Raw genomic sequence first — 18,146 nt, forward strand, 5'->3', positions numbered from 1 at the left:
CCCCTGTGCACGGCGCTGTCCTGGGCTCCTCTGCCTCCAGCACCGTCTCTGCCTTCCACAGCCTTACGGCTCCAGAGCCACGGAGACAGGCACCCACCCCAAAGCCATCGTCCTGGAACTCTGGGGGCCTCTGCCCTGAGGTACTGCACCCCCAATTGGCTGCCTTAAGTCCAGGCCAACCAGAAACTGCAGGCACAGGCCTGATGGCCAGGCAGACACAGGACATGCGCAGAACACGCAACACCGAGCAGTTCTCACGTTATAATTCTCAGAAGTGAAAACGATACAGAAATTGCTGGGGCAGTGTGAATCTCTAGAAAACATTCACCTCCCCACCCACTACCCCCAACCCGCGCCCCTGACCTCCAAGAACTGAGCCAAGCCTGGGACACCCGCGGCCTGCTCTGCAAGGGCTCACCTTGTGAGGAGGGCTGTGCACAGCCTCGGGCTGAGTGGGGACAAAGACTCCTGTCTCATCCACGGCCCCGGCCCCCCATGAGCGGTAAGAGAGTGCCCAGCAGCGCTTCCTCCATCCAGGCGGGGCTCGGGGGCCCGCAGGCAATGCCCTCCTTGCTGCCCTCCACAGGCGTCCGCTGCACCCACAGCCTCTTGTCCCCTGCACCACCACGAGCCCAAGGTGTGAAATGTGTCCAGGCACTGTGGGCACTGCCAGCCAGGCTGCTGGATGGGAACGTGAATGCCAGGCCTCGGCCCATGGCCCTCCCTCTGGCAGCCGAGTCTCCAAAGCAGCTCAAGGGGTGAGGATCACGGGCATCCCAGCCTAGCCGCTCCCGGCCGAGGGGCAGATGGGGCCGCACATGGGAAGGGCGGAGCGTTCCTCGTCCTCCACAGGCTCTGCAGCATCCCTGGGCTCAGGGGCAGGGAGAGGCTCGCTCGGGAGGTCCTGGCTCCTCTTCAACCTGGGATGACAGGAACACACGGAGGGCGTTATGCCCCCACCTCTCTGGCCTCATGGTCCCATGACCTGCCCATGGGCTCACGGCACAGGCCATGGCGTGGATGCCCAAGATGGGCCACAGGCTGGGTGTCTGCTGGAAAGGCCAGGCTCCCAACACACTGGGTGCGGCAGGGAGCCTGGGGGCGGGTGGGGCACGTGAGCACACTGGCAAGGCTCGGGTGTTTCCAGCCAGAAGCCGAAAGGCCTGATTCTCTGCAGGTGCCGTAGGTCAGTGACTTGGGAACAAGGCTCGGCTGAGCCTCATTCTTCACCCGATCGTCTGACCCCCGGGGTGCCAGCCAGTGCCCTCACCTGTCTGCACACGCCCTGCAAGTCCTGCCCACAAGAGCTCAGACACCTCCTCCAGGAGGCCCTCCTGCCCCGCACAGGCAGAGGGGGCACCCATCCTCCCTTGGGCCCCAAGGTGGCAGCTGCTGCTATTTCTGGCCTTGCCTGCTGCTAGTCATCTGTGCCCTTCTGTCCTCTAGGGCCTGACATTGAGGAGAGGTCTGCTGAGAGACTGAGAGTGCCTGGGTGGGGAGTTGACGTGGCTCTGATGGGGCCTCCTAGGAAGTCACCACCCCTCACCTGGGCAAACGACGAGTCTCTCCCCAGATTCCAGCCACAGGCCCCGCGGGAGCTCAAACATGCCAGAGCCTGGCAGGGGCCTCCTGCCGCTCCCCTCCACAGCCGCTGCTCAGAGTCCCCAAAGACAGTGGGGCCACACACCCCAGGCCCATGGATGCCAGCTCATGTGGCCAAGAAAACCTTAAACCTTAGCCCCATTTTCCTCCTCTCTGCCACCATGCCCACCCACCCCCAACACACTCACTTTTCTCTGTTAAAAATCACAAAGTCTTGCTGGATTGCATCAAGGCAGTCTTGAAGATAGTCATTCTCCTGTGGACGGAAAGGCACATGTAAGTGTGGGGGACACTGTCCAGGTTCCACCCACTCCCCTCAAGTGAGTGTCTGGGCATCCCCATCAGGCCTCCACCTGTGGCTTTCTTTGGCCGATGGCCTCTGGGCTGTTGAAGCATCCTGGCCCTCCAGGAGCCAGACTGCCAGGAAGCTCGCATCTCCGCGGGGGATTCACCCAAGCCCGAGGGACGCCAATGCCCAGCTCCCTTGCCTCAGGGTGGATGGCTTGCACTTGCTCCGTGGGGCCTGCCGGACCAGGCGGAAGCTGTTCTCTGCGGGACTTTGCTGGAAACCACTCCCTTGCCAGGCCTTTCCTGTCTCATACCAGCTTCTCCCAGCCCCTCATCACAGCACACACAAGCCCATCCCAGGCCTGCTTCTGGGGCCCTGCCCAGAGAATCCTGGAACCAGGGCTGTCTTAGAAGCAAGCCCTCAGGACAGGTTTGTGGACTGAGGCTGCCCCTTGCAGGACCCACCCTTGGTGTGTGTGATGGGCAGGCAGGACCGATTCCCAAGACGCAGGGGTTGGGAGGGTATGGGTGGGGTGGAGGGGGTGCTGGTCACTCAACGCCGGCATGGTGTGGGGAAAGCATCATTATGGTGGCCACGGACTTGGATGGTGACGTCAGTTACTACCAATGTGTGAGCAAATGACAGACCCAGATCAGTCAAGTCACAGTGGAAAGTGCAGGGAGTCGCAGGCCTCGGGGTGGCGTTAAAAGGGCCCCCATCTGCAGCTGAGGTCCACTTTTGAGGACCACAGAGCCTCAGATCCACAGGCTCAGGAAGTCACCCATGTCACAGCCAAGGCCCTGCGAGGGAGGGTGCTGGGCTCTGAAGGCCGGAGGGGATGTGTGAGTGGGTGCACACAAGAACGCTCACCCCTATCTAGACACACGAGAACGCTCACCCCTACCTAGACATACAAAAGGTATAGCAAAATCCAGTGTTTCCATCTTACGGGACCACCATCCCACGCGACTGGCCAGTGAAGGAGGCGTCATTACGCAGTGTGTGACAACAGTCTGCATTCACTCCAGATGGACAACGGCATGCTTTCACGGCCCCACCCAGGGCTAAGGGGTCTCTTCGCTGTCAGTGTCATCTGTGCCTCAACCACCTGGACACTCTTGCCCGCTATCCATGGATCCTATTTTTGGTCTCGCTCTGTCACCCAGGCTGGAGTGCAGTGGCGTGATCTTGGCTCACTGCCAACTCCACCTCCCAGGATGAGGGTCTGACTGAGCCACCGGGATCTTGCAATCCACAGTGACACAGGGTGGGAGGGGTTGGGGTGGGCACCAAGGATGCAGAATGTGAGCACCCGTCGTGGCCCTGTGTGCAGCCCAGTGGCAGGGGCTGCTGGTCATCCCGCAATGTTCACAGCCATGTTTTCCTAGGCAGAGAGGTTACCAGAAGCCTGAGGAGCTGCTCCAGAAACATCTGAAAGAGGTGGCTCTGAGCGGCGCTGAAGCTGGGCTGTGAGTCACCGAGATGTGCAAGCACGACCCTTTTCCACAGGGACTCCCAAGGTGTGTGGAGCGCTCCCAGCAGGATGCCATAGTGGGTTCTGTGCCTGGCCCGGATCTGCCCTGCCCTTCCTCTGACGGCCCTGCCTGTGCCTCTTCCTTGGGTGGCTGGAGCCCTTTGCCAGCACACACAGAGCCAGGGGGCCACAAAGGGGCCCTTCGCCCATGACTGCTGGGTGTGGGCGTTTGAAAGCCCAGCTCCCTCAGGGCAGGGACCTCTTGAGTCACAGGTGATGCTCCAGGGTCCCCTGAAGGCTGAAGCCGCTCCCCACAGGGTTTCTGGATTTCTGCTTGAAAGCCAAGCTCTGCTGGCATCTCCCATCCCGCAGGCAGTGGGGGACGGGGGTCTCTCCTGGATGCACTTTCTGAGTAACTCGACCAGGAATCCCCATCTCAGGGCACCCGTGGTGCCTCCACATGTGCTGAGACACAGCATCGGACCCCAGATGTCACCCACAGTGATGAGGGGCCTGGGAAATGGACCAGGCTTCAGTCCCTAACACCATCACAAATCTGCTTGGCAGCTCAGGTACAATTGTCAAACCCCTCAGCATTCAGTGGAAATGCAAGGGACCCAGAATAGTCAAATAATGTCCAAAAAGAACAAAACTGGGGGATTCACAGAACCTGATTTGAAAGCTTGCTACAAAGCTGCAGTTATCAAGATGGTCCCAGCACAGGGCAGACATCTGGACCAATGGAACAAAATGGTAAGTCAAAAAACAAGGTGTGATGTCAAAAGCAATTCAATGGGGAAAGAATCGTCTTTTCAGCAAATGATGCTGGGACAGTCCAATAGCCACTGATGAGAGAATAAAGCTGGACTCTCACCTGACATTATTCATAAAAATTAACTCAAAATGAATCACGCAGCTAAACGCAAGAGCTGAAACTATATGATACTTAGAAGGAAGTGTGGGAGTAAATCCCCGTGGCCTCAGCTGAGGTGATGGATCCTTAGACAAAGCACAGTAGCCGAGGAGGAAATCGCCACGTCGGACAACGTCAAGGTCCACGTAGCCGAGGAGGAAATCGCCACGTTGGACAACGTCAAGGTCCACGTGGCCGAGGAGGAAATCGCCACGTCGGACAACGTCAAGGTCCACGTGGCCGAGGAGGAAATCGCCACGTCGGACAACGTCAAGGTCCACGTGGCCGAGGAGGAAATCGCCACGTTGGACAACGTCAAGGTCCAAGTAGCCGAGGAAATCGCCATGTTGGACAACGTCAAGGTACAAGACTTCCCTGCTGCAAATGATGCCCTCAAGCAAGAGAAAAGATAGCCCACAGAACAGGAGAAGACACCTGCCAATCACCTGTCTGACCAGACACCTGCGTCCAGGAAATAAAATACATAACTCTTATGCAGAAACACAAAGACAAGCAAGGACTTCTGGCTTCTGCTCTGCCGCGAACAACGTGGAAGGCCTCATTCCCATCCCTGCAACAGGAAAAATGCTGAACTAATGAAAATCAATGACTTTTCCTGGACCCATCAGAGAGCTGAGGTCAAAGCACCACTGCGACCCCCAAGTCTAGAGAGACAGGTGAGCAGTCACAGCCAAGACCCACTGGCCTGGAGCAGAGATGATGGTGCAGGAGCTGCAGGAACACCTCCCAGGCAGCTCTGGGGAACGGTTGGGGTTGTATGCAGAACTCCCGGGCTGCAGTCTTATGGGGCCCCCAACCTTTTGTGGGTTTCCCCTCCAGGAACCCTGCCAGGTCTTAATGAAGCCAAGGATAATCCCTTCCCGGCTCTGGCATGGGATGGGGACAGTCAGCGCTGTGAAATATACCTGGAGCATTCTCCACAGCAAATGGAATTTGCTCTCCAAAGGAAAGGTTTATCTCACTGGGGGAAGACTGGTTTTCAGCCTGTACCCCGCTTTAGCCTGTCTCACTTAAGGGGAGGGGAAAAGCAGATCAACAACTGTGAAGGGGCACAGGCCCCCGAGACTGAGATGTGGTCACAGACTGTGGAACAGTTCCCTCCCCGCCACCTTCCCAACACACCCACAGGGCTTCTGCAGTGTGACAGGGATTCCAGCAGATAGGGCCACAAAATGCAGACTCTCTCTGAGGAGGAGGATATAGGGAAGCCCAAGGGCAACCAAGGAAATGAAAACAAATGTGAAGCCTCTGGTACCCACAGCTACAGCAGACATTAAACCCTGCCCCAACCTGGCCTAATAACATAAACAAACCTCACACTAAAGGCCCATCTACTTGAGCTCTTATTACCAGATGCATCATGTCCGGCTTTCAACAAACATTACAAGGGAGACTGCAAGATCTTAAGGAAAAAAATAGTGTGAAGAGACAATGCACGCATTAGAATGGATCCAGATATGGCACCCAGGTTGGAATTATCAAACAGGAAATTTAAAATAACTGTGATTAATATGGTAAGGGCTCTAAGGGAAGAGTATGCAAGAACAGATGGGGAACAGATGGGCAATGTAAGCAGAGATGGAAACTCCAAGGAGGAATCAAAAGGAAATGCTGGAAATAGAAAACACCATAACAGAAATGAGGATGCCTTTGATGGTTCCTCAGTAGACTGGATCCAGATGAGGAACGAATCTATGAGCTTGAAGAAATGTCAACAGAAAATTCTCAAACTGAAATGCAAAGAGGAAAAAAAAGAGTGAAAAAAATGAACAGACTATCCAAGAGCTGTGGGACAATTTCAAACGGCACCCCACATGCATAATTGGATTTCCAGCAGATGAAGAGAAAGAGAACAGAATATTTGAAATAATAATGACTGGGAATTTTCTGAAATTAATGACAGACACCAAACCACAGATCCAAGAAGCTCAGAGAACACCAAGCAGAATGAAGATATCAAAACAAATCTGCACCTAGGCATATCATTACTCAAATTGCAGAAAACCAAAGAGAAAATCTTGAAAGGAGCTGGGAGTGGAGGGTAGCGAGGAATTCTACTTACAGAAAAAGAATTAGAGCAGACTGCTTGTTAGAAATCACATAAGCAAGAAGACAGTGGAGTGAAATATTTAAAGTGCTGAAGGCAAAAAACCTACCAAGCTAGAATTCTATATCCAGTGAAATTATTCTTTAAAGGTGAAATAAAAATAAAGACCTTTTTGGACAAACATAAAGGGAAGGAATTCATCTCCGTTAGACCTGTCCTATAAGACATGTTAAACAAAGTTCTTCAGGGGGAGGAAAATGATTTAGGTCAGCAACTTGGGTCTACATAAAGAAAGGAGGCACTTTAGAGGAGGAATGAATAAAGGTAAAATGAAATTTGTAATTTTTCTTAATTGATCCAAAATATAACTGTTTAAAATAACAGTAGTAACAACATAGTGAGCATTTATAGCATAGTGCGCAACTACAGCATACAAAGGAAATGAATGACAGCAATGTCGTCAGGAACAGGAGGGATGCATGAGAGGTGCCGTCACAAGGCACCCCACTGCACACGAGGGCGCAGTGTGTCAGGTGAAGGCAGTCTGTATGCTAAAGGTATACTGCAATGTCCAGGCCAACCACTAAATATATTTCAAAAAGAAGTATAATAGGCTAGGAGAGGAGATAAACCACAATCCTTGCTTAATTAAAACCAGAAAAAGCAGAAAAATAAGGAAAAAAGAAGGAACAACAAATAGACTACACTTATAAATATGGTAGATATCATATTGAATTTATCAATGATCACTTATTTATTTACGAGACAGTGTGTCTCTCTGTTACCCAGGCTGGAGTGCAGGGGCATGACCATAGCTCACTGCAGCCTTGAACTCCTGGGCTCACACGATCCTACTGCCTCAGCCTCCTGTGTAGCTGGTATCACAGGTGTGTCCCACCACACCCGGCTAATTTTAAATTTTTGGGTAGAGACAGGATCTTGCCATGTTGCCCAGCCTGGTGTCAAACTCCTGGGCTCAACCAATCCTCTCACCTCAGCCTCTCAAGTCACTGGGACTACAGGCATGCAGTTACACCTGGCTAATTTTTTAAGTATTTTATAGAGCTGGTGATAAGGTTTGGCTGTGTCCCCACCCCACTCTCAGCTTGAATTGTAACTCCCACAATTCCTACGTGTCATGGGAGGAACCTGGTGGGAGGTCACTGAATTATGGGGACGGGTCTTTCCTGTGCTGTTGTCAGGATAGTGAATGAGTCTCATGAGATCTGATGGTTTGAAAAACAAAAGCTTCCCTGCACAAGCTCTCTGCCTGCTGCCATCCATGTAAGATGTGACTTGCTCCTCCTTGCCTTCCACCATGATTGTGAGGCCTCCCCAGCCATGTGGAACTGTAAGTCCACAAGCTCTCTGCCTGCTGCCATCCATGTAAGATGTGACTTGCTCCTCCTTGCCTTCCACCGTGATTGTGAGGCCTCCCCAGCCATGAGGAACTGTGAGTCCACTAAACCTTTTCCTGTATAAATCACCCAGTCTCGGGTATGTGTTTATTAGCAGCATGAAAACAGACTAATACAGTAAATGGGTACCGGTAAAGTAGGGTGCTGCTGAAATGATACCCAAAATGTGCAAGCAACTTTTTAGAATTGGGTAACAGGCAGAGGCTGTAACAGTCTGGAGGGCTCAGAAGAAGACAGGAAAATGTGGGAAAGTTTGGAACTTCCTAGAGACTTGTTGAATGGCTTTGACCAAAATGCTGATAATGATATGGACAATAAGTCCAGGCTGAGGTGGTCTCAGATGGAGATGAGGAACTTGTTGGGAACTGGAGCAAAGGTGACTCTTGTTATGCTTTAAGCAACGAGACTGGTGGCATGTTGCCCCTGCCCTGGAGATTTGTGGAACTTTGAATTTGAGAGAGATGATTTAGGGTATGTGACAGAAGAAATTTCTAAGCAGCAAAGCATTCAAGAGGTGACTTGGGTGCTGTTAAAGGCATTCCATTTTAAAAAGGAAACAGAGCATGAAAGTTCAGAAAATTTGCAACCTGACAACATAATAGAAAAGAAAATCCTGGCTGGGCATGGTGGCTCATGCCTGTAATCCTAGCATTTTGGGAGATTAAGGCGGGCAGATCACCTGAGGTCAGGAGTTCGAGACCAGCCTGGCCAACATGGTGAAACCCTGTCTCTATTAAAAAGATAAAAATTAGCTGGGTGTGGTGGTGCATGACTGTAATCCCAGCTACTTGGGAGGCTGAGACAGGAGAATCACTTGAACTCAGGAGGCGGAGGTTGTAGTGGCAATGAGCCGCTATTGCACCACTGCACTCCTGCCTGGGTGACAGAGCAAGACTGTCTCAAAAAAAAAAAAAAAAAAAAAAAAAGAGAGAGAGAGAGAGAAAAGAAAACCCCATTTTCTGAGGAGAAATTTACATAAGTAACAAGGAACTGAATATTAATCACTAAGACAATGGGGAAAATGTCTCCAGGGCATGTCACAGACCTTTGTGGCAGCCCTTCCTATCACGGACCCAGAGGCCTAGGAGGAAAAAAATGGTTTCATGGGCTAGATCCAGTGTCCCTCTGCTGTGTGCAGTCTAGGGACTTGCTGCTCTGCATCCCAGCTGCTCCAGCTATGACTAAAAAGGGCCAAGTTACAGCTCAGGCTGTGGCTTCAGAGGGTACAAGCCCCAAGCTGTGGTAGCTTCCATTGGTATTGAGCCTGCAGGTGCACAGAGGTCAAGAATTGAGGTTTGGGAACCTCCACCTACATTTCAGAGGATGTATGGAAACACCTGGATGTCCAGGCAGAAGTTTGTTGCAGGGTTGGGGCCCTCATGCAGAACCTCTGCTGTGGCAATGCAGAAGGGAAATGTGGGGTTGGTGCCCCTACACAGAGTCCCCACTGGGGCACTGCCTAGTGGAGCTGAGAAGAGGGCCACCATCCTCTAGACTCCAGAATGGTATATCCACCAACAACTTGCACCAAGCACCTGGAAAAACCACAGACACTCAATGCCAGCCCATGAAAGCAGCCGGCAGGGAGGCTGTACGCTGCAGAGCCACAAGGGCGGAGCTGCCTAAGACCATGGGAACCCAACTCTTGCATGAGCATGACCTGGATGTGAGATATGGAGTCAAAGGAGTTCATTTTGAAGCTTTAAGATTTGACTGCCCTGCTGGATTTCAGACTTGCATGGGGCATGTAGCCCCTTTGTTTTGGCCAATTTCTCCCATTTGGAATGGCTGTATTTACCCAATGCCTTTACCCCCATTGTATCTAGGAAGTCACTTGCTTTTGATTTTACAGGTTCATAGGCAGAAGGGACTTACCTTGTCTCAGATGAGACACTGGACTGTAGACTTTTGAGTTAATACTGAAATGAGTTAAGACTATGGGGGACTGTTGGGAAGGCATGATTGGTTTTGAGATGTGAGGACATGAGATTTGGGAGTGGCCGGGGAAGAATGATAAGGTTTGGCTGTGTCTCCACCCGAATCTCAGCTTGAGTTGTGACACCCAAAATTCCATGTGTCGTGGGAGGAACCTGGTGGGAGGTCATTGAATTATGGGGATGGGTCTTTCCTGTGCTGTTACCATGATAGTGAATGAGTCTCATGAGATCTGATGATTTTAAAAACAAAAGTTTCCCTGCACAAGCTCTCTCTTTGCCTGCTGCCATCCATGTAAGATGTGACTTGCTCCTCCTTGCCTTCCACCATGATTGTGATGCCTCCCCAGCCATGTGGAAATGTAAGTCCATTAAACCTTTTTCCTGTATAAATCACCCAGTCTCAGGTATGCCTTTACTAGCAGCGTGAAAATAAACTAATACAGATGGGTCTCACCTTGTTGCCCAGGCTGGTCTCAAACTCCTGGACTCAAGCAGTCCTCTTTCCTCAGCCTCCATGGTCACTTTAAATGTGAATGGTCTAAAATACACCAATTAGGTCAGGCACAATGGCTCACATCTGTAATTCCAGCATTTTGGGAGGCTTAGGTGGGAAGACTCCAAGAGTTTGAGACCAACCTGGACAACACAGTGAGACCCTGTCTCTTCAACAACATTTTTTTCAAATGAGCCAGGTGTGGTGGCACACACCTACAGTTCCAGCTATTCTAATGGCTGGGGCAGGGAGAATCACTTGAGCCCAGGAAGTCAAGGCTGAAGTGAGCCATCGTTCCACCACTTCACTCCAGTTTTGGTAATAAAGCCAGATCCTGTCTCTACAAAAACAATAAAGTAAAATAAAATATGCCAATTAAAATGCATTGTCAGAGTAGACTAAAAAAAGACAATAAAAATTTTTAAAAATTTGAATAGACATTTCTGTAGACACAATACCTGATAAAACACCTCAAAAGATGTTCAGCATCATCAGAGAAATGCAAATCATAGCCACACAATCACTGCACACTAAGATACCTATAATTTTTAAAAAATAAACCAGACAATAACAAGACTTGGCAGGTATATGGAGACATTACCACCCTCACACACTGCTGGTAGGGGCATAAAATGGCACACCTGCTGTAGAAAAGGGTAGGCGTTTTCTCCAAACACAAAGCACAGAGTCACATATGACCCAGCAGGTTCACACCTAGGTATGCGCCCCCCAAAAATAAAAGTACATATCCACACAAAGACTTGTATGTGAACGTTCACAGCAGCATTATTCATAATAATAAAAAATGTTAACAAGTGGAAAGAACAAATACTCATCAACTGATGACTGGATAAAGGAAAGGTGATATATATGTGGAATATTACTCAGCCATCAACAGGAATGAAGCACTGACAGGCTACAACGTGGATGGACCTCGAAAGCATCCTGCGAAGTGAAAGAAGTCAGCTGCAAAGACCCCATAATGTGTAACTCCACTTCCATGAAACATCCACAACAGGCAAACCTACAGAGACGGAAAGTAGCTTCGTGGCTGCCAGGGGAGGGGAGGAAAGAGGATTGGGTGTGACTGCTAACAAGTGGGGTCTCTTACAGCACATGAAAAGGTTCTAAAATCAGATTGTGGTGGAGGATGTACAGCCCTGTGACTATATTAAAAACCACAGAATTATACACTTTACATGGGTGCATTGTATATTGTATGGAATGTGAATTATATCAAAATAAGCTGTTTCCAAAAACCTCTCTCAGCCTCAAGTTAACAGTGGGACTTTTTTTTGGAGTGATGCTTTCCTTTCAGAACACCTCCCACCCTCCAGCCAAAACATCTCCCCACAACCAACCCAAGACAAAGCCTAGCTCCTCCTGCTCATGAGTGCCTGGCCTCACCTGTTCCCACCCAGAGCCTCCTGGGATCTCAGCATGGCCAGCTGGGCTCTGCACACTGTCTGTCCCTGAGTCTCCCAAGAGGGCTCATACCTCATCCTGGGCATGAGAGTTTCCCAGAATATCCACCACAGGCTGAGGCAGACCCAGGGGCAAGGGGACCACTGAGGGACCCAGGGTCATCACTGTCACCCCGACATCAACACATAACTGTAGCTACTCCTTGGTGAATATCAGTCACATCCTGGTGGTATGGGCCAAACTGAGTCCCCAAAACGATACATTCAAGTTCTAATCCTGGGTACCTGTGAATGTGACCTCATTTGGAAGTGAGGTCTTTGCAGATATCATCAAGATAAGATGGGGCCATACTGGATCAGGGTGGGCCCTAAATCCAATGCCAGGTGTCCTTATGAGAAGAGGGGAGGAGGTGGAGATGCACACACAGGCAGACCCCACGCGGCAGCAGAAGCAGGGGCTGGGGGCATGTGTCTAGGCCAAGGCAGCCTCTGCCGGAGGTTCAAGGGGCAAGGACTGGTTTCCCTCTCTGGAGAGCCTTCAGAGGGGGCACAGCTTTTCTGACATCTTTGCTATGGACTCAGGCCTCCACACCCTGAGACAACAGCGTCTTTTTACTTCTTTTTTAAATCTGCTGATTAAAAGGAGCCTGCTGATGCTCTATTGTGAATATCACGTTCACGCAGAACACGAACCACATCCACACTGGGAACGCCTTGTCCTCACACGGCAGAGGAGCAAAGACTCAAAAGAGGACTAAAGTCACCCTTTTACGACAGCATTAACCCCACCCATGCTGGAAGAACCTACATGGCCCCATCGGCCCCCAAAAGTCCCATCGCTACCACCACAAGAAACAAAGTCCAACATGAGTTTTAGGGGAAACATTCCAACCACAGCACCCATCAAATCCTTGACGAGACCACGCCCTCAGTCAGTATTTGCTTACACTCTGGTGAGACCCGGAGGCAGGGAGCAGAGCTGCGCCATGCCGGACTTCCGGTTTACAGAAACTGTGAGATCATCACGTAACTGCCCAACGGGTTCACCGTGCCCGCTGCCCAGACAGAGCCAATTATCAAGACAGGGGAGCCGCAGGAGACAAAGAGCCGTTCACACACAGCCAGCTGTGTGGGAGACCATTTCATTACAACTCAGATCCTTTTCGGAGACGATGCATTGCTGTTCTTCATCCACCTGATTCGTGGTTACCTGTCCTGGTGGCCCCAGAACACCAGCATGCCTGGGTGTGAGGGCATGTGGCCCTCCCCGCACACACAACCAACACAGCACACCTGGGTGAGTGTGAGGGCTTCACGTGGCCGTCCCCGCACACACAACCCCAGCCCTGGTTGTCCCTGCCCACCTGCTTCATAGGAGCGAGGTGGGGGCTGGGAAACGCAGAAGGGAGGTCTCTGGCCTTCTCAGGACTTCAGGAAACGGTCTGGACTTCCAAGATGTGTGGGCTGCCAGGGGTCCCTACACGCCTTGCTCAGTGGTGGAGAGGAGCCCCAAGCCCAGCCCGCCACCGTGCCCTGAGCCTGCTCCGGCACTCACAGACTGGGAGCTGTCCCTACTGTTGTCCCGGGACTTGTTCTTGGCCAGGCGTTTCTTCTTCTTGTGCAGGGGCCTGGACTCCAGGATCATCTCCTCCAACTCAAAGGTGGGGTCGCAGTGCAGACGGCCTTTCTACAGAGAAATGGGTGCTGAGCCCTGGCCCATGGATGACACCACGTCCAGCCCAGAGCCCCCCCCCCCCCCCCCCGCCCACTGAGCCGCCCACAGGCTTACGTTGGGCACGAAGCCCGGCTCCACCCTCTTCTCACTCAGATGGCCCCACAGCACGCCGGCCAGCGCAGGGGCTGCCTGCATGTCCTGGAGGCTGGAGAACCGGTGCTCGGGGTTCACAGTGAGGAGCTGTAACCAGGCATGAGTTAGAGGGTCCAGGGCCCAGGGCCCACAGCCCACTAGCACGGAATAGCCCGCCACCCCCAGCCAGGGCCCACAGCCCACCAGCACGGAATAGCCCGCCACCCCCAGGCCAGGGCACCCTGAGGAGGGTCCTACCAGGCCTGAGGTTCGGAGTTCAGGAACCTCGGGGCCACGTGAGGAAGGGTGGTGCCGACATCAGGCCAAGCACCGTGGCTGGCTCAGCATGTGGCCCAAGGGACACCTGATCTGAGTGCTGCTGCCCAAACCCCTGGCGCCAGAGGACAGCAGAGGGATATGCAGGGAAGGCTCTGCTGGGATTTGCCAGGAGGTGGCAGCCGAGGCCTGGCTAGCAGCTAACACTCCGCCCGCTGCTGGCCTCACAGTAACTATTCCAGAGCCACTCCCTTCACCGCATGGGAACTCCACAGGCCAGGTGAGCCCAGGGCAGCCATGCGTGGCCTGGGAAGCAGCATCCCAGCACTGGCACCTCCCGTTTTTCCAGGGAAAATGCTGCAGACCCAGACCCCGTGCGAGGTTTCCCAGGCCTGGGCTTAGGCGTGTGGGTCATCCCCAGTCCCCACGCAGGCCCTCTCTAGCCCAGTGCCACCTTGTGAACCACCTGAGCAGGTGTGGCCGAGCTTCACAGGGCTAAAGCAGAGTGAAGAGGCTCTCTCGGGGCTGGGGAGAGGCCCCCGGCAGGCAAGGCCTCCCTGACTTTAGGCTGCTTGGTTACAATGCCAAGGCAGGAGGCCCCACCTGCCTGAGACATGGGAGCCGGGAGGCAGCTGGGCCCGTGCGGCACACTCGCTCCCTTCCCTGTCCTGCCTGCGCCTGGCTCTGACTCCGAACCCCCCATGGTGTATACAGTGAGGCTCTGAACAGGGAGCCGCACAGCCCAGTCAAGGCACAGCCCCGGCCTAGTCCCAGATCACAAATGGGAAGCACCACTGATGGCCACGCCCCTGCCCGTGTCCCTGCCAGGCTGACGTCCCTTGAGAGGCGTTTGCAGTGAGCAGTGGCTTCCCACCTTCCCTGGGAGGCACTGGGGCAAAGCGTCCCGGAGATAGCATGGGCTTGAACCCACCTACCCCACACCCTCCTTCCAATATGGGACACAGGGACCCAGCTCAGGGCTCCTCTGTGGTGACAGGCAGGGCGGGTGCACAAGCCTGCTGTGAGGGTGCCTGGGGACACAGCTCAGGGGATCACCAGGACACCAGTGACCTGGCAGGGCTTGCACCTGGTGAGAGGGCCACAGAGCCTGCCACCAGCTCGCTTTCTGGGGCTTGGGGCTGCCATCTGTGGAGGCCCCCACAGGCTGCAGCGAAGGGACCTGTGTCTGCCAGGAAGCGGCACTAAGTGTGCACTGGAGGGGGTGCCCCGAGCCACAGATGAATGAGGGAGGGAGGTGGGTGCTCGGTGGGCAAGGAGGTTCAGGGATGGGGGCTCACCTTCCGCAGCAAGGCCACCATCTCCTTGGACCACGTGGGGACATACTGGACGCTCACGGTGCTGAACAGCTGCACCAGGGACTCCACAGCGTTGCTGGAGTGGATGTCGTAGGGCCTCTGGAGACAGGGAGGCAGCACTGGGCAGGTCCTCCTGGCCCCCAGGACGCCCAGAACAACGCCAGACATAGGTGGCATCACCCTAAGAGGACCCCCTTCCCCCACCCCAAGTGCAGGCACGGCTCTGCACACAGCCTGGCCTTCAACTGCCTCGGGGGAGCCTGGGTTAGATAAAGCTTGCACCCGGGTCCTGCACCATGGCTGCTGCGCCCATCTGGCTGGGATCCCAGGGGCCTGGGTTCAGGCAGAACAGCCCCAGAGGGCCAGGAGGGAGCTTCCTCAGAGGTGGGGTCCTGTGCAGGGCTGAGGGGTATGGTCTGCAAGAGGGCCCCAGCCTCCCAGTCTCCCAGAACTGGCCTCGCCATGGCCACAAGGGTGAGAGCACAGGGCCCCAAAATAAACTTTTTGTGGAAAGTTCCAAGGCAGCAGCACCCCTGCTGGCCCGTTCTCAGCCCTGTCCACCCCCCTAGAGGCCGGCTTGCAGGCCCCAGCAGCGGCCTCGGGAAACCACAGTGACTCTGTCCTTCCTCCCCCTGCTCAGGCATTCCATCACCAACTGCATACTTTGCTAAAAACGTGACTCCTCAGACAGAGTGGAGACATCCCTGCACGCCTGGGCACTGGGGGTGGCCGCCCCCCTCCCCAGCACTCAGGCCACCCACTGGTGGGGGCAGACAGCAGGGACCTGGCGGCCAAACCCGGGGGCTGCAGGGGGTCCATACCCAGCCTCGCAGCAGTTCATAGGCCATCACCCCCACCGACCACCAGTCCACCTCGAAGGAGTAGCCAGTCCCGCCGTTGACAAAAGAGTGGAAGATCTCTGGAGCTTTCCGACAGAAAGAAGGACCAGTTGAGCTGCCAAGGGATCACAGCCTGGACCCGTGGGCACAGGGCCGGCACCTTGAGGCCACACCCCGAGACCAGGCTGCCTCCAGGGTGGGACAGAAAAGCCACCGAGGTCTTGTCCTTCCCAGCTGGAGGAAGCCAGCTCCCACCTGGAACCCCAGCTCGGGCTCACCCATGTATGGCTTGGTGCCTGCTAACGCCGTCGCCCGCTCCCCGTCCTTGATGATGGTGGCGATGTTGAAGTCGGTCAGGTGTGCGTGTCCTGCGCAGAGAGGGGTCAGCTGTGGCTGTCCCAGGACCAGAGACGATCCTTGTGTGCAGGACCCCCCTCCCCTCACAGGCCTATCCCTGCCGCCACCCACCTGGGCTGCCCACACCCAGCCCCACCCACCTCTCTCATCCAGGAGAATGTTGTCAGGCTTGACATCTCTAGACAGGGCAGAAAGAGGGAAGGTGAGTTGAGAAATCTGCCCTGTTTCTGCCCTGGAATCTCTGCCACAATTCCTGGAGTCCCCAGGACACTCCCCTCAACCTCCGGTCACCCACTCGAGGCAGAGGCCTGGGAGCCTGACTTGGTCCTCGGACGATACTAGGACCTCTGGGTAGGGGCAGAGGCGATGAAGTCAGCCACTTTGTTTCCCGTGGCATCTGGACAGCAGCACACACCTGGCACCGGACGCTGGGAGGGGGCCTGGAGCCCCAGAGGACGAGAGCAATTGCTGGCAGGGCCTGCCCTCCCCCTCCACGACTCGGCCTCTAGGAGACCAAGCCGCCTCGGCTCTCGCTTTGCCCCTACTTTTCCAGGCATGCAGCCAGTGCTCAGCGACCAGGTCATAACCAGACATCCGAGTCCCCAAAAGCAGGAATGCAAACACCAGTCTATTCGGCTTTAAAATATACCTCACAGATATTTTCATTTTGTTCCATAGCTGCAGAATTTCAGCCTAATTTCTGCTTCCCAATTTCACTTCCTTCATAATCTGCTTCCTATTTTCTTTTTTTAAATTTTATTTTCATGAGCCATCACACCGGCTCTGCTTCCTAATTTCATCTGCTTTAAGCTAATGTTAAAATTAGTTTGGATTCCCTGGGACATGGTGGATGGGCAAACGGGAGCCTTCAGTTAAACGGACCAGGTGAAAGCCACCTGCTGTGACCCGGCCCCGTGTCTGTCCACCAGGGCTAACAGCCCTCTGCCCAGTCTTGGCTGGGGCTACTGAGACGAGGCCCCCTACATGGACACCAGGCACACAGCTATGGGGCTGACCTGGTCGGCGCAGGTGCCACAGCTGGGGGCAGGCACTCAGGCAAGGGTGGGGCAGAGGAGCTGGACCCGCTCTGCGGGAGTGTGGACGCCCTGCCAGCAGTCTGACCCGAGGTTGCTGAAGCCCTGCCCACGTCAGTAGGTGCCCGCCCTGTCTGCCACGCACACACCTGTGGATGATGTGCTGGCCACGCAGGTAGTCAAGGGCCAGCGCCATCTCGCAGATGTACAGCCTCACCGTGTCCTCAGAGAACTGCACGTTCTGCTGCAGGTGATAGCGCAGGTCCCCACCCAGAAGCAGGTCCACTACCATGAACATGTCCTCCTCGTCCTGGAAGGAGTACCTGTGGGCACCGACGGAGAGCCTGGTGTGTGCACAGCTGGGAAGCCAGTCACGGCTGCTCCCACAGCCGACACACTCCCCCTAAGGACCACAGCCCCACCCCAGCATCAGTCACCAGGCATTCCCAGGAGGGGCCTACCCAAAGCACGGATGGCACCCCAGCCCAGAGCTGCTCTGAGCCCAGATTCTGGGGAAAGACACACCACCCTGTGCTGGACGTGGCCCAGCTGAGGGCCAGAGGCACCTGGGAGTGGCAAATGCACAGCAGAGCTACAGTGCCCAGCTCTGGGTGTTTTCGGCTGCCTGGTCTCCTCTTCGGTAAAATGGGGATACAAACTTCTGCCTCAGAGGGTTGTTAAAAAAAAAAATGAGGCCACGTAGGTAACACTCTTGACACAGTGTTGGGCAAAGAGCTGGCATTTAATAACCAGCATCCATGGTGAGGACGATGGCAGTGATGGTGGTGGTAGTGGTAGTGATGGTGGTAACAGTGACTGTAAAAGTATAGTGATAACAGTGATTGTGACCGTGGTGGTGGTGGTGATGGTGAGGACCGTGGTGGTGATGGTGAGGTGGT

The 18,146-nt window shown here is 54.1% G+C and overlaps 1 protein-coding gene across 2 annotated transcripts in view; it reads right to left on the minus strand.

Moving 5' to 3' along the window:
• Positions 1-237: 237 nt before the first annotated feature.
• Positions 238-18,146, minus strand: part of STK32C (serine/threonine kinase 32C) — a 98,848-nt gene continuing 80,939 nt past the window's right edge. For both annotated transcript variants that reach the window (XM_010359850.2, XM_030940709.1), the window contains 9 exons: positions 17,397-17,570; positions 16,354-16,391; positions 16,135-16,224; positions 15,839-15,942; positions 15,000-15,116; positions 13,408-13,533; positions 13,174-13,305; positions 1,791-1,858; positions 238-920 (listed from right to left, as the gene is read on the minus strand). In XM_010359850.2, the coding sequence (XP_010358152.2) occupies positions 782-920; positions 1,791-1,858; positions 13,174-13,305; positions 13,408-13,533; positions 15,000-15,116; positions 15,839-15,942; positions 16,135-16,224; positions 16,354-16,391; positions 17,397-17,570 (988 nt within the window). In that variant the 3' untranslated portion in view covers positions 238-781. The remainder of the gene's footprint in view (positions 921-1,790; positions 1,859-13,173; positions 13,306-13,407; positions 13,534-14,999; positions 15,117-15,838; positions 15,943-16,134; positions 16,225-16,353; positions 16,392-17,396; positions 17,571-18,146) is intronic.

The sequence above is a fragment of the Rhinopithecus roxellana genome, chromosome 11 (assembly GCF_007565055.1).
Source record: "Rhinopithecus roxellana isolate Shanxi Qingling chromosome 11, ASM756505v1, whole genome shotgun sequence".
In the NCBI taxonomy this organism is placed as follows: Eukaryota; Metazoa; Chordata; class Mammalia; order Primates; family Cercopithecidae; genus Rhinopithecus; species Rhinopithecus roxellana.